This window comes from Aythya ferina, assembly GCF_964211825.1.
Source record: "Aythya ferina genome assembly, chromosome: Z".
NCBI lineage: Eukaryota > Metazoa > Chordata > Aves > Anseriformes > Anatidae > Aythya > Aythya ferina.
In genome coordinates, this window is record NC_140299.1 from 42,680,071 (window position 1) to 42,699,911 (window position 19,841).

Below are 19,841 nucleotides of genomic sequence, written 5' to 3' on the forward strand. Positions count from 1 at the left end.
CATTAACTTAAATGCACTGTGGGAATACTGTCAGCACAAAATTTCCTTTCATCACTAAGGCCAAAAGCTGTTCCTTTTCCACCTCACTCCTTCTCTCTTGCATTCTATTTTCATTTTACTGCTCTATTTTTGCTCTGTAATTACTTCAATATTTCTGTAGCCAGTGGTGTGTATGAGGTGTCTCATCTATAACTTGCAATTATCTCTTTTTTGCATGACAGGTGTTATACATAGACGAACAAAAAAGATAGAAAGGAAGAAACAACATATTTTTAATATCTATTCCAGTTTTCAGCAACTTTTAGAATATTGGCTTTTAATCGTGTCCAAACCAAAAATACTAGTTTTATGTAACAGGATTTTCTCTGCTGCATTTATCACAAAGATGCACTGCCACCCTGTGGACACTCACACTATGACATGCTAAACAGTACAGTACCTGCAATACAGGCTGTCATGAAACAGGCAACAGTTCCAGCAATCATAGCCCTGAAAGCACCACCGGCTATCTCCTTTCTTTTTGAGGGAGCAAGGCTTGCTAGGAAGAGAATAAAGTGCGTATAAGCCATAAATACATATAGGTGTAAAGAAAATGAACCTGACAATTCTCCCTTCATGAGAGGAAAGCCCCAACCTGTAGCTCTAACCATGAGAAACAAGGATGGAAAACGAGACATTTTAGTGGGGCATTTGAAAGCCTCATGGCAAGGTTTGCTTGCTCCATTAAGATGGCTTGTGCCAAAAAGTAATTTATGTTTGTTTTGTCAATTCACAAGTCTGTGCCAGCTCTAAGCAGCTTTCAGAAATGAATCCCAGGCATGGCACTGGGGTCTGGCCTCGTGGCTCTTCCACACTGCCTGGCACTGCTGCTGGCACTGCAGAACCCACCTGGTCTCCCAGGGTAAAGGGATCTGACACCAATTCTGTCCGTCTGTTGAGAAACTTAGATGACTTTTCAATTTTTCTAGAGATCCAAAAAGTTTGTTCTAAAAAGGTTTTTTTTTTTTTTTTTTTTTTTTTTTTTTTTTTAAATACATGTAACATCTTTAGAGAAAATAGCTTATTTTATCTTTCAGATTAGAGATGGTTTGCTTACCCCAAAGCCCAAGATTTGCCATAGCTGCAACAGTTGGCAGCATGAGATATGGACAGGAAGACCTATGGTCAGGGCTTGGTCCCTTCCCCTTGCTCTCAGCCCATCTCCCAGTACCTGTGCCCCAATGCCTGCATCCCCTGTGGAGCCCTCCCATACCCAGCTAGGTGCTGAGCTTTGGCAAAGCAGCTGCTCAGACAGGCAAAGCTTCACCTGTCCTTCTGGGTGTTTTCTTTGGAATTTGCTTGCTAAATAAATTATTTGTGAGAGGTGTTCTTACTCAGACTTCCTATTATCAGTCCCAGGGAGCCGAAGTTGGCAAATCCACAAAGTGCATAGGTGGCAATTATTTCAGAGTGGACCTGAAAAACAAACACACATGGCTGAGTGAACTGAGACAACCCATTGTTTTAGAGGTCTGAAAACATGGCATTGTGGCCCAGTGCCCTGAATTCTGAAATCACTTTGTTTCGCTTGGTTGCTACCTGAGTGTGTGGCTTTGAGCAAAGTAAGCTCATTCTCCTCTTGAGGGTGTGCAGGCTTTCCTACCTGAGGACTCAGACTGTGTGACTGTTTTATTTTTCATGTATATTGCTGTGCCTTCCTGAATTCAGTAATAGTAATTAAAGACAAAAAAATTTCTTACCTCACTAGTGGCAATTCAGCTATTGTTTTTTCAGGGTGTGAGCCAGAACTTTAACTCAGTTTGCAGTTCATAGCTGGTCTGCCTTTATAAAACTCTGTTCAAACCTCAAGTTTCAGTATGCATTGCCTGACTTCCTTGTCCCTGGAACAAGCAGAGGGTTCCATGTGCCCAGCTACTCTGTACATGCTCCACTCTGTACATGGAAAAAGAAAAGGGAAATGTGTCTCCTCTGGAGTGGGTGCTTTGATGTGATAACAGGCAGAGGGACTTTATGATTTTGGAATGCCCAGTAGCAGTTTATTTGGTTCCTGATTTCAGCCACTTTCTTTCCCTTGGGCAACACCAGCTTATTCTGGACCTCAGGGCACAATATAGGTTACCCTTCGTCTGCCCCCCACATTCCTACCCCCCACAGGACACAGAATGACTTTGGGTGAAATCAGGTTACAAACATATAGACAAACATAGTTCAGACATTTTGGGAAGAGATGCAACATCTCTCAGAAAATGGATTTTTGCCCCCAGGCAGCTTTGAACTCCTATTTTCTGTATTTTAAGTGCAAGCTAAAGACAGCTGAGTGAGTGTTCTAGTAGGTTTCCTATTTATCAATTTCTCTGTTTCCCTTCCTGTTTTATGAAAACCAATTTGCAGACATTTTCAATCAGTCTGCATATATGCAGGAAAATGCTTTTCAAGTGCACACTCTACCTGCTTTTCCTAGAAAAGGCTTTGTGTTTGATGATTTCTCTGCTTTCACTTGCATTCTCCTAGCTCAGAAAACAAGAAGACTTGTTATTACTGACTCAGGTGAGGTAGTTGAGAATACTGATTGTTCGCTTTCTCTGATGGAATATCTGTGACTGGATGTATTAGGGAGTTCTGAAACTGAACAGACATTAAAACTGGAAGCCAAGCTACTCTCAGATGGACTCTTGTGCCATAGCTAAAGTGGTTATTTCGCAATTTTTACAAGTGTTATGAATCAAAATTATTTTTGCATGTCAGAGCTTTTTACCACAGAAGCTAACACAGCTCTTTGTAGGTATTTCACTGAGGAAAAAAAAATTAAAATACAGGTGGTGGGATCTGACTCAGAAAAAGCTGACTTCAAGATTAAAAAGAAAAAAAAAAACTCTAAGCATTTATTTAGTTGAGAGCTATATTCCCCTTGTAGAACATGACATGACTATATTGGAGCTGATCAAAGGTCTGTCTAGCTCAGGGTCCTACCACTGGCAATGGGTACTTTTGCAAAAGTGTATTTGAACTTCCTGGCTTTCTACCTCCATTTGTAAAATACATTCCAGTAATAAGGAATGCAAGTGGTCAGGAACACGGTTTTGGTTTGTACATAGGGCAGGTATCCACATCACCATACTAGATAAAATGAAGATTAAAGGTTGTACATAAGGATGCTTCCTAAGCAGGGGTTCTCTATAGCCACAACTTACCTTGATTTGAATAGCAAAGGCCAATCCAGTTGCAAATCTAAGTATCATAGTGCTTAGAGCGAGAACAGATTTGGCAGAGTCTGCATGGTGAGGCCAGATGGGGTAGCAGCTAGAACTGCCAAGTGGAGATGTAAGAGTCACAGCTGACAAAGTCAGCCTTGATCCCCATGTGTTCTTTGCCCTCATGCACACACCTGAGATACCCCTTGTGTTGCCATCCTCAGTGAGGTTTCTTCTTCAGTGAATTGTAGTAGAAATTAGGTATCCTGTTGGGTGAATCCAGGTGGACGTGTGAAGGACACCTGGGCTCAGGCTTCAGCTGGAAGTCCTTGTTCATACTAACCTTCATTGGCAATTGAAACAAACTGGCTGGGCTCAGTGTGGCAGGGGAGGTGTACACCATGTAATACACGTTTTGTACTACTGCCTTCTGCACAGAGGACAATAACTTCAATCACAGGTGTGCCATGGACCACGAAGTGTCAATAATATCTTAAAAGGTATCTTAAATAATATCTTAAAAGCTAGAGCTATCTGGATGCTTTTCCTGAAACATGAGGCTTGGGTAAACCTCTGTGGACAGCAATATCCTCTAGTTCATGCCCAGGATTTTCATAGGAGAGTATCTCATAGGGAAGTTCTAGTTAAGAATGAGTTAAAAAGAAACCTTGAAGACAGACTTGGTCATTAGTGCACTGTTCTGTGGGACAGTGAACATTCCTCAAAACTCCCCTTACCAAAGTCTGTATCTTTCTTTGCTATGTTTGTTAGAGATATCTAGGGTGACGACAGTCATGGCAGCCTCACAGGGCAATGCTGTATTTTAATAATTAAACTCTTGCTGAAAACTGTTGCTGAAAGATACATTTTAATATGCTGCCATTATCCCTCTGTGACCTTATTATAATGCCAGTTGACTCACAGCAGAAAATAATTAGATCCAATAAATCTCCAGAATAAAAAATGTTACTTACAGTCATATACTGTTTCACACCATTAATGTACATGCTCCCACCCTTTTCTCTGTTGTTAATCAGTTTTGAGAGGCGTTCGTATGCCACAAATTCATTGAAGAAAGTTTTGTAACCTAGGAGTCCACCAACAATAAAGCTGTCTTCCCAATCTACTCCCATCATGAAGGAGAATGGCATGAAGATATATGAACAAATGTTCTGAAAAATATATAAGACAAAGGGGTGGTCAAAAGGCATGATTGGTCAATGAACAATGGCCAATGATAAATTCTTGAAATTTAAAATAAGGATGGTTTTATTTCAGCACAGGAACATTGGTATTGATCTCTTACTGCCAACACATCCATGAGACTGGGAATTTTTAATAAGCAGGTATGCTTGAGCAATTTGAAAACAAACAGAAAATCTAGATCTAACAAAGTAATCCGGTATATCCTTAATTTTACACTTAAAATAAAACAGAAGTTTTCTTGCCTTTTTTTCTTTCAGATTGGACACTGTTTGAAGCAAACTGAGGACTGAGTTAAAAGAGCAATATGAGAAAAGAGAAATCCAGTTCATGTGCTAATTAAATCAAGTCTATCAATGAACAGGCTTTAATAATCATGTTATTGAACTTCAACTGGTGTACACAAAGGGCTTGACTCGGCAGAAAAGCTGTATTCCTAAGATAATTAGAGGTATATGTTTTTTTTTTTCCTAGCATAAAACCTATGCAAGAGAAATAAATAGCATATCCCACTATAGGCTATTTTTATATATGAAAGAAAATACATCCAGTGGTGAAAAGGTTTGGTCAGATGGTCTCTTGTGAATTTAACTGAAGTGTTTGAGCAATTACTATTTCTCATTGTTTTCTCTGCCCCCAGAAAGAATGATCCCACACAAACTTCTTCCTTTCCTGTTAAGGACAGAAATACTCAGCAAGTCAGTATGTCCACAACATAGTCCCACAAAATCAGCCTAAACTTAAGGTCCCCAGCTAGACCTAATCCAGCAATGGAACTGAACATAACAAATGTTAGTGTGTCTCTGAAGGGATGGCTGAACGCAACATGTCTATGGGTTGCATCTCCTTGTGGGTTACCAATTCATCCAAATCCTGCTCCATCCAGCAGTTATTAAAATACCACCCTTTCAATGAATATGGCTGAGGTATGCATAAATGTGTCTTTCCTCTGCTGTGGGTGCCTAGTGTGGTGGCAGCTGAGTAGGGTAGCATCTTAATATTGCTGAATCAATATCCGCTGTGAGTGTCTATAGACTTCTCCAACACTTGCATTACAGTGCTATATCCATGTTTCACACTGCCCTTTTATCAGGAGGTTGCAAAACAAATAGCTCAAATCCACTGAAACAAGATAGTTTGATTGGGTCAAAAAGATGTATTAACCTAAGTTAAAAAACAAGTTCTGTTTAAAGCTGTTTGCTCAGCTGACTGATTTGGGTGCAGTTTTACAATATAATTACACTGAAAACTGAGCAATATTGAGTAAGCATGGGTTCAGACAAGTTCAGCCTTGTCCCATTGTCCTTATCTAGATGAAGTCAGTGAGCATTAAGGACTTGATGTGGCTATCTGAAGCTAAAGACACTTTAATGTTTAGCAGAAAGAGATGTTAGTGGCTTAGCAAGTGTCAAATCTGAGATGTTGCCAAGTCAGAGGGGGTGGGCATTAGCATACAACGCTTGGTAAAAGTACTCTGCTGGTTATCAAGAACAACCCAGAGGGAAACTACGTGGACTAATGGATACAGAAATACATACATGGCAACAATTTTCTCCTTTGGCTGTAAATGGCTGTAAAGACATTTTTTTAAAGAACATGCACACAAAAATATAAAGTTTTAGATCATATTACAAATAAAATTAAAACAAACAAACAAACAACAACAGCAAACCATGCAGACACTTAATTTGAGAAAGGCAAGTTATGTATGTATATAGGCTGAATTAATGACCTGAAGACCATACCTCGAAATTCAGCTGTGGATAGTCAAACAGGTTGCCCACCCAAGAGAGAGCTGAGTCAATGAAAGCCAGCAGGGCAAGGAAGGAGATCAGGTTCACAGCGATGTTTGCCACCAGCAGAATGGAGCTAGATGCACCTTGACTGGCTGCCTCAAGCAGGTTCTTTGATTCACTTTATCAGTGAAAACAAAACCAGTGTGTGAATCACAGAATCATTAAGGTTGACCTCCAAGACCAAAGACCTCCAAGATCATCTGGTCCAACCGTCCCCCAGCCACCAATATCACCCACTAAACCACGTCCCTGAGCACTACATCCAACTTTTCTTTAACCACCCCCAGGGATGGTGATGCCACCACTAACCTGGGCAACCCATTCCAATGAGTGACTGCTCTTTCTGAGAAGAAATTTCTCCTAATATCCAACCTAAACCTCTCTTGGCCTGGCACAACTTGGGGCCATTCCCTCTTGTCCTAAAAACATTTGTTTTGCGGCATTTTGTAACAAAATATGAACAGTTTGTAATTCAAGATCAAATAATGGAACTAAAAGTAACGTTGATGTGATTAGAAATTAAATTCCGTAACCATAGAATCACAGAATGGTTTGGGTTGGATGGGACCCATCCAGTTCCAACTCCCCTTCAGGGACACCTTCCACTAGACCAGGTTGCTAAAAGCCCCATCCAACCTGGCTTTAAACACTTCAAAGGATGGGGAATCACTACTTCTCTGGGCAAACTGTTCCAGTGCCTCTCCCATATTACCACTCCCATAGTAAAGAACTTCTTTTGAATATCTAATCTAAACCTACTCTTTAATGACTAGGGGGAGTAGATTCTGGCCTGTATACTCTTGGGAGCCACTAGGAGGGTGTGCCTTTAGTTCCTTGAGGACAAATTCTGGCACAGTTGGGGCAGGGATGCAGCCGTCGGGCAGGCTCTGGATCAGACCAGTGTGCTGCAACTGCCTGAGGCACTGCTGGGATGGGGGAGTGGGCACTACTCTTCTTGAGGCAGCCCTTGCAGAGATGCCCCAGGCTGATAAAGAGCAGCTTCTCACAAGCCTTTCTACTTTGTCAGCTCTGAGGCAAGCAAGTCTCCCTGCAGATGAGCAATATTTGCTGCTGCCATTACTGAAAGCATCAGTTTCTCCACCTTTGTTTTTGTTTGCTTGTATTTACAGATTTGTTGCAAAGCAAAGAGCAACTAGGAACATCTTTTGGTGGTTCACGTTGGGCAGGAATTTCTTTTGCTCTTTGAAGAGTTTATTGTCCAGCCCTCTTCCATGACAGCTCTGTGCCTGCCCCAGTGAATGGTGGTCCCTTCACACAGGTGTAGCAGGGCACGCTGCACTTGAATACAGAAACTATTAGTTTAGTGTACAGTGTAATTAATTACCTTCACACCTACCATGTGCTGCCCCCAAACCTTAGTTATTCTTCTAAATCTCATTTTTGCATGAGTATCACTATTAACTAGTCTATTTCAGCTTACCTTTTTGCCATTTTAAGGTCACTCTTCAAAGTTACTTGAGGCTTTTCAGTTTCTGGCCAGAATAGTTTGGAGGTGGCTAATGATGCTGGTGCTGACATGACAGAAGCAGTCAGTAGGTGAGAGGCAGAAATCTAGAATTTCAGGTGACAGAAAACATGCTGTAATAACTGCATCATGAACATCATAAGCAAACATGTAAAAAGCAAGAAAAATCTTTAAAAGTTTGGATAATTTTCTACAAGGGGTCATTAAAAAGATCACATTACTCATAGGGAAAAAAATAAAATGAGCAATATAGGACAGAGCTAATTGGAGACAGGAAGAATCTAAGATGTTAAAAGTAAAGAGTAATTGCTCCAAGAGGTAAGCTGCTTCTCCCTCATCTAGTGGCAAAGCAAAGATCAAAATAAAGAAACAAAGAAACAAGAAAGCAAGATCCATGGAGGAGACCAAAAAAAAAAAGCCAGATCTGGGGTGTAGCAATAGTGGAGTGGATGAGTGAGAGCCAGCCTTCCCCTAAACTATGCCCCTCACTGGCAGAAAATTGTTTTTGTCACTTGAAGTTGTGTTTTATAAAAAATACAGGGCCTAACATAATTTCCTCTATTACCCTTTCACCCTTTTTCCACAAATTTCTACATAAAACTTCCTCTTGCCTAACTTTTGCAGTATTTCCATCTCTCCTCTTCTTGTTTTACTTTGTCTTTTCAGACAACCCTGCCTTCTTGCCTCTGCCTCTCCACTGTATTTTATCCAGATATTGAATGTTCATTAACCATCCCCTGATGACTCTGATCATAAATCATATCTTCAACTCTGTTTTTTCTGTCTAATGTTGTGCTATCAGCCCCTTGGCAGACAAGACATTTCCTACTTGTGTTTGCACAGCATTACTGGAACCTCAGTCACAAGTGGACTCTTTAGGCTTGTATGCCTAGCATCCATTCCTGAAGGACATAATCAATATCACTGCTGCAGGCATTGCTCCATTAGCACATTCCATGTTAGTTCATCTGGACTGTAGTAAAGTACACAAATTAGTAACTTCATTGCAGCTATGGCAAGAAGACTCTGTACTACTTAGGTAGAAGTTCATGATACTTAAGATCAGGTCTTGATGTCTTTTTTTACCGTCAGGAGACAGGGAATTTTTTGTGGTTAATTCCTTAAAAAAAAAACCAACATATATATATATATATATAAATTATATATATAAATTATTATATATATATATAAAATCCAGGAATATAAAATAAAACAAAACTAAAAAATTAAACAAAAAATAAAATAAAAATAAAAATAAAAGGAATGACGTGTGGATCCCTGCCAGCATTTTACCTAGGCTTCTATACTTGCATGATTTAAGACAGAAAATGTATTTTTCAGTTCTTCTTCCTTTTCTTACCCCAAAAGAAATATATGCACCTAAGACACTTCCAGCAATAGTGGAGAATCCTGCTGTCATGACTGCATGGAGTTCAGATTTGGTGATGTATGGTAAGTAGGGCCTTACCAGGAGAGGAGACTCTGTCTGGAAGTGAAAAACAACCAACAAATGAAGAACCACCTAATAAATCTTCAGAGGTTTCTCTTATTAACAGGTCAGGAAAATCAGTGGCTGCATTGCACATTCCTAGGTGTTTTTTACTAGTTAATCTTTGTGCTAATGAATGCTCTGAATATAATTTTTTTTTTTTTTTTTTTTTTTTTTTTCCCCAAGAGGGAAAATTGTACCAACATCCATCTCGTCTGTAGATAGTTCTTGTTGTTTTAAAGTCTCCCCCAAACCTAGTGGAATTGTCAGGAAATCCCAACCCAGTTTTGAATGAGTTAGAAACAGCCATGGGTCTGAGCTGCAGTTAAACCTGTATGTCATGTGAAACATGCATACCAACCAGTATTTATAGGTTGGACTCAGGTTAAAGCTCTGAGTCCTCTGGTATGTGTGTGAGCACATCCTGGGGGTAGTATAATATGGACATACTGGTTTAAGTCTGTAAGAAGTACTAAACAGTGGGGCACTGCTGCAAAATAACTATCATGTGTTAGCATTGTTTCTGTGCTTGGACACTACTTGGTGATCTTTTCCCAGTGTTTTGAAGATGGGCACAGACACTGCTGTAGTGTTGTTTTATTGGATTTTCCCATTAGTTGGGAAATTAGTCTGTCTCATGCTTTCCTGTCTAAGGCCTTGCAAAGCCAAGCCTGGATCTTATTTTTTTCTGAATTATCTGTCTTTCTGCCCTTGCCTACCTCATGAAAGTTCTTTTCTTCCTATTTGCCTTTTCCTTCTTATTTGAAAAAAAAAAAATATATATTTTTTCATAGCCTTGGAGTAGTCTTGTAGTCATTTTAAGGGAGATCTATCACCTATATTTATGCTTAAATTTCTGTTGGGAAGAGATACGGTTCCCAAAACCTGCCCCATTGTGTATCACCGCCAACACTTAGCAGAATTCAGTCTTTCTGGAAATCAACCACCAGTCACTCTGTACTGTAGTCCTTACTTCATATGAAATGAGGATTATTGTTTTTATACACAGATGCTTGCTGAGCTTCTTTCACAATAATCAGGAATCCTATACTAGTATGTTTTTCTATGCTTCAACTCACCTGTCCCACAAATATGTTACCAGCAGCTACAAAAGACTCAACAGGAGTTGTCCCCATAAAAATGTGCATTATCCAGCCAACCTAAAGTTATTAAAAAAGAAAAAAAAGGAGACATTGGTCTGCCTAATAAATGTACTTCTTGAATTAATCACGTCAATGTCAGAGTTCTGAGACGCCTTAAAATATTTCCCGAGTTAATGATTCCAACACCAAGATATTGTCCATTCATATAATAGTAGCATGCTTAAATAAGACAGAGGAATAATGATTTAAAAGAATTGAGAGTACAATTCTGAAAGACCCCAGGCTCCTCCTGAACATGGAACTGAGTTACTAGAAGCAGATATTTTAATGTGTCCTTATTACTTATATGCCTGTCCATAGGGACTTTGATCATATACAGGGAGAATATGTAAAATTTTATTAAGGCTCAAAATACATATTAGAAATTTTAGCACATGGTATTTCAGCTAGGTTAGGTTTGTGGTGATAATGTAACAATCCTTGGAATGAGAAGGTCAAAGGACTTTTGAAGTTTATCTAGAAATATGCTTTAACCACTACCATACAAAAAGATTTTTTCCCTCATCTGCTAAGTTCTTTGGGCAGACAGGGCAGAAAGACTATTTGTAGACTTGCTATTACGCTGTTGGACACTGACACTGGACCTAGGACCTGACTGAAATGAACACTTAAAGAATGAGGTGAGGAAACATCTGCTGATCTTAGTCAGAGACACAAGTTCTCTGGGGATCTGTGACAGGGAAGTGCTTGCAATTGCTTCTGCAATGCTTAGCAGTAGGCAACAATCCACTGGCTGTGGTCTAACTGCAATCATACATTTTGGGGAATGGACATGGGGCAGATGGATGGAAGGATGGAAGGAAGATTTAAAACCTAACAACTACTGTGATATTAACAATAAGACCATGCTGGTGGAAGAAAGCATTCTAGATGATGTCAGTTAGGATTTTGTGGCTGTAACATTCAAAACTATTTCTAGGTTAAAAATAAACTACCTCCCACATGTCCATTCCAGAACAGCTTGGACAGGGCCAGTGTTACATGTGTTTAAGAGGTGTCCTGTAGTAGGCAAATGAGAATCTACTGGTGACTATTCCTACCTTTCCAACGAGCCATTGCATGATTCCGAGGTGATACAGCATAGACATTACTGTGCTGAAGAAAACCACAATTGGCAGGACCTGATTTAGAAACACAAAATCATTAACACTTCGAGAGTGGTTTTTCTGTCCTTGATTCTGTAGGTCACTTAATTTTTGAAAAAGATGTTCATGTTTTTTAAGATACACTTAGAGGTCTTGAAAACTGATCATTAAGCTTACACTTATGCTGTAAAACTTTTAACTTTCTAGACTTTTTGTGTGTGTTTGTGCTGGAATTGTTTTTTATGTATCTGTTTAGTTCTCTGATATGACAGCAATAGTTTTGAAACAGTCTGGTTTAATATGATACACATTTGTTGATAGCTATGTTTGAGACAGCTCAAACAACTACTGGGCACTGGCATCTACAAAGACTTGGATATGTACATCTGTAGACTTTGAAAACCACGAAATATGTACAGTGGGACTGTAGCATAGAATTCAGAAGTCAGCTTCCGTGTGTGTGTTAAAAAACAAACAAACAAACAAACAAACAAAAAACATAAAACTTTTTAGAGTGCTATATAAACACTGGGTGACAAATCCATCAGAAGATGGGGAGATTCTGATGGAGACTGTAACTGACTTATTTCCCAGAATCAAGGACAGCTTCCTTAGAAAGCTCAAACAGTGTAGCTGCTTCCTAATAACACACTATATCAAAATCCTCTTTCCTTTGTTATTCAGTGCTATTAATAACATTATATGACAGTGTAATGACAATGGGGTACATTCAAGAACTCTGTAATTGTGAATGCAGACACAGTCTACACAAAAACAAATTCACAGGTGTACACTTTTTAAATACAAGGAGTCTCTAAGTATCTGTCCTTCAGCTGAGACTGAAGGAAGAACATTTTCCTTAAATATGACTTAAAATAATTCCAACAATGCCTAACCCACTGTGTGACAGGTTATTAACTGTGTTAGTTTTTCATACTGAATAAAACTAGTATCACTTGGTTTTCAAGTATGTTAAACGTGTAGGAGCTCAGCATTTTGTATGTAACAGGAAGAAATATCCCCCAGAAAGGTCCAGAATTAGGCAGACAAGTTTGTTATAGCTAAAACAGCACTATTAGAAATAATAAGCTTTTATGTATGTTCAACCAAGGTCATAATACATCATAAATAAAAGAAGTGAACAGAACAAGAAAGAACAAAATGCATAGTTTGTTCAGAACTTGCTGGTAAATTAATGCTGTTCCTTTCTAGAGAAAAGTTAATACAAACAACAATTTTGATAAAACTCTGGAGACTCAGTTTAGATGATCAAAGGTCAGCTGTATATATTGGATGGTAAAAATCATAAGTCAAGTGTCTTTCACTCTGAATGGATGCTACCATGGTATGTACATTTCTAGCTGAAGGAGTGAGGAGACAATGTTCTGTCTGTGCTGGGTGACAGCCAGCATCCCTCTGCCTCACTTCTTGTGCACTTTCCTCTGAAAATAGCTTAGATAACTCTAAAAGATGCTTTTCCATTTTTGAGTTGCAGGCAGTTCTGGATGTAGCATTAGTTTTTATGAAACAGGGAGTTTTTTTTTTTTTTTTTTTAATATCTGCCTTCACTGCATAAAGAAGCTGGGGACTACTTTGGAAGTAAACTCTCCTGCCTGAATTCCCAATGACTTAATGTGGTATCTATTATGTTATGTCTTCATCAGAAAATAGTAGCAACCATTTAACAGGTAAATAATTGTTGCAATGATCTGTCACAACCAGGCTAGCATTTATCTAGGTCATAACAAAGTGACAGGGAAAAAAGTATATGCAAACCATTACTCTAAAATAAGCAGAATGGAAATAAACTACTTGCAATCCGTTGCATAGCAGTGGGTTTTCAATTGCACTGCCTGCAGACATAAATGTAATGAAAAACACTTAACAACTTAACAACTGAAAACAAAACAAACAACAAAAAAAAACCCAAACCACATGAACTGTTTTGCAGAAAGGCACCCTGCTGTACTAATACACTGAAATGTTAAGTCGGTGGTTTTGAAACTTGGGAGAAAGGACAGAACAACCTCAAGAAAACTCCTCTGGTCCCATGTCTGTATGGTTCCTCTCTCCCTGAGAGTGAGAGAAGGAGAAATGTCACTTTCAGTCTGGGCCTATGTGGGACTGCATATTGCAGATTGGATGAGAGTTGGAGAACAGAGGGGGAAGGAACATCCTGTGTTGCTCACCATCCTCTCCCTCATAGAATCATTAAGGTTGGAAAAAACCTCCACGATCATCTAGTCCAACTGTCCACCTACCACTAATATTACCCATTAAACCATATCCCTAAGCACCATGTCCAACCTTTCCTTAAACACCCCCAGGGATGGTGACACCACCACCTCCCTGGCCTCCAATGCCTGACTACCCTTTCTGAGAAGAAATGTCTCCTAATTTCCAACCTCAACTTTCTCTGGAGCAACTTGAGCCCATTCCTCATCCTTCGCAAGTTATCTGTGAGAGGAGGCCAAACCCCTCCTCCTTGTTGCAGTGCCCAAAGGAGGAGAGTAAGAGTCATGGCATCAATAACATCAGATGGTTCCTTCTCATGGCCTTAGGCATGGAATCTAAGAACAACTTCCCTCTCTAACTATGGGACATCTACATACATTGTGTATGTAAGAATACCTGCATGGCAAGGGGAGGTACTGGTGCAATATTATTTGTAATTAGCTGTGTTTCATTTGTTGGTTAAATGAAAAATGTAATAATGAATAAATTTAATGAGCACTGTGAAAAATCCCATTATATTTCCATTGAGAACTGATATGAAAGATCTCCTTAGAATTACATTTATATGGCATGCTAATCTCACTAGGAAGTTAGGCTTAGAAGCCTAACTCCCTGCTTCTTGAAGCAAACCTTGCCTTTTGTAGTCAACAGAGGAGATGACTCAATATTAAGGTATTGTCCAACTACTTGACTACTCAAGTGTGATAAACGCAAGAGAAACTTTGTGTGATCGCACTCACCAGACTTAGTAATAGACCTAAAAGAGTGTTTCTGCTAGTTCAGAGTATTTTTTCTTACAGTAAAACAATGTGCATTAGCTTGTTTATGTGGGCAAGTTTTTTCAGAACTCTGAAACTCTGCATCTGCATACACAAACATGCATGTGAAAAACCCTAATGACTATGACTAATTAGTGTTTCTGTGACTAAAAGGCACAAAGGCTGTAGAGGGACTTGCCAGAATGCCTGCGGGGGATATGTCTACTCTGGAAGCCGCATGCATCTAACACAGCAGAAAACTGAGGTGTCTCTGCTTATTTCTAAGGATGCAATATGGATATGATTGGGCTCTGATAGCTTTCTGCAAAGAGGTACTGTTACTTGTTTACTCCCTCTCCTGAGCTAAGCCAAGATTGAGACGTTTCATTTTTTGAACACACTTCGGAATAATCATGGGTCAAAATCTGGTCAGCTCAGCACTATATGCAGATTTGATAAAATATTTGAAAGACACAAAAGTATTTTTGACCATCTTAATGTCTAAAAAAGTGACAAGTGTTTCAAGAGATAATAGGCTGGCTGTCACTCATGACCATTGTAGAAAGACAGAAATCTCTTCCTACAGAATTAGAGGATGGAGGATGTTTTGTCATGCGATGTGTTTATCTGCCACTCTGTTTACTGTATATATTCCTATACCAAGACATATGCAGCTCTGAAAATCAACTCCTTTTTTTTTTTTTTTGTGCTTGTTATCATCTTCTAGAAACTCCACATACAGTAAAACTAGTGGATGTTTGCATACATGGAAGCAAACTTTTGACAGTCTGGTCGATAGTTATGGCTTTAGTCAGCAAAATGTTTTGCATCATCTCAGAAACATTATAAAATTAACTTGAAAAATCATATTCAGAATGCACTGTGCAGAAACACAGGACAATAGCATTTGGGTTGGGGTTAGGGATAAAATCATTTCACACCCAAAATATGTAATCATGAATGCAAGTTGCCATTTGACTGCTTAATAGAGTACAGGTGAGAAAAGACTGAAAAGTGAAACAAAAGGAAGAGAAAATACTGTAATTAAAATGTAATTTCTATTCCTTGCTGAAATGCTTCTTTTTTTTTTTTTTTTTCCTGTTAAATTATTATGAGTATTCTTAATAACAGCATATTTTATAGATAACATTTTAAAAATTATTATTATTCTTAAGAAGTGATAGTGCTAAGTCTATATCTAGTTTGGAGTACCACATTCAGGCAAGAAAGAGGTAATTTTGTAAGCCCATGGTCAGACATCTGAAGTTCATGACAGCAGTCTCTGTCTGATCAGAGGAATGGTCCCTAATAGAGTCCTTATACATTCTGCATTGTTTTTGTTGTTGTTGATGTTGTTTTGAACATATAAATGTTCTTGATTCCAGACTAGTAAGTGCCATGGCATGGACTCTATGTGGGAACAAAACCAGACATCATCCCGTTACATGGTGAAGAACATAGAGATGTTTTACAGCATTTTCCCTACAAATTCTAAGGGAGAGCAGGGGAATCTCCATGGGATCACATGAATGCCAGACATGACTCAATGCAATTCTTTGTGCTTATGCATGGGCCACTTCTACTTAGTATATGGATACAAGGAGGCTCTCCACTTCTACAGGAGCGAGGTCTGTGAGGCAGTGGTCTACACAGCACTTTAGGATAGGACAACATAACAACATAACATAGTATAGCAACTTTACTTGTGGAGGGGGGAGGAAAGATAGGCTTGAGATAATATTTGTTTCAGCAGGACCAGGGAGGAGTCCTTGTAGAAGCATGTTCCAGAGTCTTGTATACTTGTAATATAAGTTGCTGTAACTGTACTAAACACGTGTAACCTCACTCAGTGCCTGGCAATAAATGAAGGGCTTTATCATAGAATCACAAAATCACAGAGTGGTTTGGGTTGGAAGGGACCATAAAGATCATCCAGTTCCAACCCCCCTGCCATGGGCAGGGATACCTCCCACTAGTCCAGCTTGCTCAAAGCCCCTTCTAACCTGGCTTTAAACACTCGCAGGGGTGGGACATCCACATCTTCTCTGGGCAACCTGTTCCTGCGCCTCACCACCCTCAGATTAAAGAATTTCTATTCTAAATCTACCCTACTTTAGTTTAAAACCATTACTCCTTGTCCTATCACTACAATCCCTGATATGGAAGGTTCCCACAATATCTATTCAGAGTAGAATAAGGAAGAGTTTTCCTCTTAGCTGATCTGTATGGTTACTGCACTGGTATCAGAAGATATATATTTCCCAAACATACGCTTCCTTTCTCTGTTGCCTGTCTATATAGTATATATAAAAGCTTCCTTACCTTAAAAGCAAATAAATGATCTGTATACTTTTCACCAAACACAAACTTAGCACCTGTGTCAGAGTACTCCAAAAAAGTCTACAAAGAGAAAGCAAATGAAATTAGTCATAGGCTCCATGTCCATGATAAAAAATATGCAAATATTGCTAGTCCATCTCCAAGATAAAAATTATGCAAATATTGCTGGTCTTCCCGCAGCTATCAGGTGAGGTCCGAGGAGCTTGTGCTCTGCTCTTTATGGGTACAGGCTTAACTGACTGTGTCTGGCTGAATCAGGGGTCTCTGCTCTGTTCTTCTATGAATGCAGATTATTTCAAACTGTATAGATGAACAGCACGGTGCAAGTTTTCCTGTTGCACCCAAAAAAATAAAGGCAATAAACTATAATAAAATAAAACTGAATTTTTTAATCTTGATATTATGGAGTATTTCTATACTCCCTTAATGTTAATATGTACAATAAATTACAGTTTAAATTTAACAGTTGAACTCGTGAGTTGTGAAAAGAGTAGCCAAAAGCTGTCATAAAAGAAGCTTTTACTTTTTACTTCTGGTATTGTGGTGCAGTTTTATACTCCTGTTGACAACATATGCTATTAATGATTCTGTTTAAAACGGAAATGTAATAGCCAGGGTAACGAGTTGTGAGAGGAGTAGCTGTAAACTATACGGAGCTAACAAAAGGGGGCACTAGACCCACTTCAGTCAAAATTGGAAGGGAAGGCTGAGAATCTGGTGACAAAACCCAGATGACTCCTGCTGCTTGCAGATTAGCAGCCAGACAGACGTCAGACCTGTGCCTTCACTCCCTCACGGAAACGGTACATTCTGCACTGTCTTGATTTAAATGCACTTAATTATCTGTACTGTGAAGAACAGTTGTGTGAGTAGTATCCCTGGGGTGGAAACTCTGAATGTCCTTCAGTGGGTACTCTCTGATCTGCTTTTTGGATTTATCTTAATTATTACCTTTCAGCAATTGCCTTTTTAAAAAAGAAATTTTACCTGCAGACTGCTGTAGAGACACCTGTGGCAGGATCCTGTCTCCTCCCTAAAGATCCCTTACTGCTTGCAGCAAGCTGTTTTGTCTGGTCCCAACTGTGAATTTTGCCACTTGTACTTGAATTTAGTTTTTTTACGTGTTGTGAGAACTATGAAATGGCACTGTGACCACGACCTTGGGCTATTCTGAGGATAATGATTGTTCTGCCTTGCTAAATCCCAAGGCTTTTCATCACAGCAGCATTATCAGAAGGATGTTTTGGAGTTGGACCAAGTCTAAGAGTTTCTATAAGTGTCATGGAACATTAGTTTTTCTGTGTGTTTGGAGGGATGCAAGTTATGATTTTAATCTAAGGGAAGTAGAGGCACTAACAAACAGAGTACTCTGGTCATTACTTATCAACCTGTCCCACAAGGTTGATAATGTGCTAATTGGGCAAAACAGAAATGACAAGATTGAATTCAGGTTGTTAACTACCACTCTGAGATCTCAGTTTTTCTCAGCTGGGGAAACATCCCAGGGCAAATGGATCATTGCATTGCCTGACTGCTATGTAAGAGTCTTAAGACCGAAAATGATATAAAAAGTAAATGTTTTTGTCCAGTAGCTTACCTGGATCTGAATTCCTAGCCAATTAAATACATCAAACCCCACTTTGGTCCTCAGAATAAGAATCCCAAGAATAAACTGCATTGCTATTCCTGAAAATACTGGTCTCCAAGCAACCTAGATGGACAGAAAAATGAAAATAATTAAAAAAAAAAAAAAAGAGAGAAACCATTTGTTATTTGAATACATAATAATATACTTTAGATGTTTGTTAAAATAATGTAGGGATTGTCTGGCTTACTGCAGGGTAGCAGCAGCTGTCAAAACATGTTCAAGGGGGCTCAAAGGGTCTGCAATGTGGTTGCCTCTATCTGAGCTAGTTGCTGAAAAGCTGTCTAGGTAAGTAAGAACATGTTCTTTTCACAATTACAGGGCGCAGGTAAACAAGGAGAAAGAAAAGGAGAAACTGTTCTTCTTGTGTTAAAGATGAAATATCATCTTAATAAAGATAAAGCTTAAAGATTAAATAAACAAATAAACATACATGATGGCAACAAACAAGTGTTACTTTGACAGGGTTGTTTTTTGTTTTGTTTTTTTTACTGAAATGGGAACATTGGAAAAAAGTAACTAACCATAGGGACTCTTCAAATATCTGGACTGGGAATAAGGTAACTTTGCTATTTTTAAAGTAATTTCAACCACATTCATCTTCTGCAGCTTTAAAGAGCTTGACTAGTTGAGAGCTACTTAGTGTTGGCTATTGCAATTCATATGATATGAATGCAGTTGCAGGAAAAACTGTGGCAGCATGTGACCAGTCCCTCTACTATACTGCAGATTTCTGCTCTGTTGCCTCAGAAAACATCTTTGTTTTGTGAACACCAAATCTAAATCTGAAAATTTACAAGGCAAAGAGCTGAGATGGCACTCGCTAATTTACTCAGATGATATTTGAATAACACAAGCCAATTAGGTGTAAGGAGAACCCCTTTGAGAGCACAAAGCATTTGGACCATACAGGTTTTCACCTCAGCTGGAGGCAGTAGCAGTTGTAAAGGGTGGGGAGTGGCAGGGCCACCAGTCCATGCTGAGGGAGGTATTTCTGTGAAGCAAATCCTCAGCACAGAGGTAGGAGTGTTGAAAAAATGTTGGTGAAACTCGATGACCTAGTAGATTAATATACAACTGGTAAAAGCAGACACTGTATGGTTGGCATACACACAGGGATAAAAGCTGAGGTGAGAGGTGTGGTGGCTGAATTAACTCCGTTGTAGTATCACAGTAATGCAGGGCATTAAGGTGGATAGCTCAGCTGGAAAATTAAAATAAATGGCATCAACAAGACTATGGGAACATGTAAATGAAATCTGAGGACTGAGCTTGGCATCTGCAGTATGAATCAAACTTAAGAGGGAGTAAGAACCACAGAAGAGGAACCCATTTCTAGTTCCACTTAATCTGTGTTGATATGACAATAATGTATTCATACAAGCACCTGTGACATCTTGGGAGCTGTGGTGAGCCTGTTGTGGTTGAGGCACAGAGCAAACTGCCTAGC

At 39.2% G+C, this 19,841-nt stretch overlaps 1 protein-coding gene across 3 annotated transcripts in view; it reads right to left on the reverse strand.

Moving 5' to 3' along the window:
• SLC28A3 (solute carrier family 28 member 3) overlaps positions 1 to 19,841 on the reverse strand; it is a 43,366-nt gene that overhangs the window by 3,688 nt on the left and 19,837 nt on the right. Inside the window, exons 7-16 of one of the 3 annotated variants that reach the window (XM_084505137.1) lie at positions 18,344 to 18,457; positions 16,729 to 16,806; positions 11,369 to 11,449; positions 10,245 to 10,325; positions 9,037 to 9,162; positions 7,632 to 7,762; positions 6,140 to 6,308; positions 4,166 to 4,363; positions 1,374 to 1,455; positions 440 to 538 (exon numbers count right to left, since the gene is read on the reverse strand). In XM_084505137.1, coding sequence (XP_084361263.1) covers positions 440 to 538; positions 1,374 to 1,455; positions 4,166 to 4,363; positions 6,140 to 6,308; positions 7,632 to 7,762; positions 9,037 to 9,162; positions 10,245 to 10,325; positions 11,369 to 11,449; positions 16,729 to 16,806; positions 18,344 to 18,457 — 1,159 coding nt within the window. The remainder of the gene's footprint in view (positions 1 to 439; positions 539 to 1,373; positions 1,456 to 4,165; positions 4,364 to 6,139; positions 6,309 to 7,631; positions 7,763 to 9,036; positions 9,163 to 10,244; positions 10,326 to 11,368; positions 11,450 to 16,728; positions 16,807 to 18,343; positions 18,458 to 19,841) is intronic. The other 2 variants (XM_084505138.1, XM_084505139.1) reach the window with 2 other exon arrangements.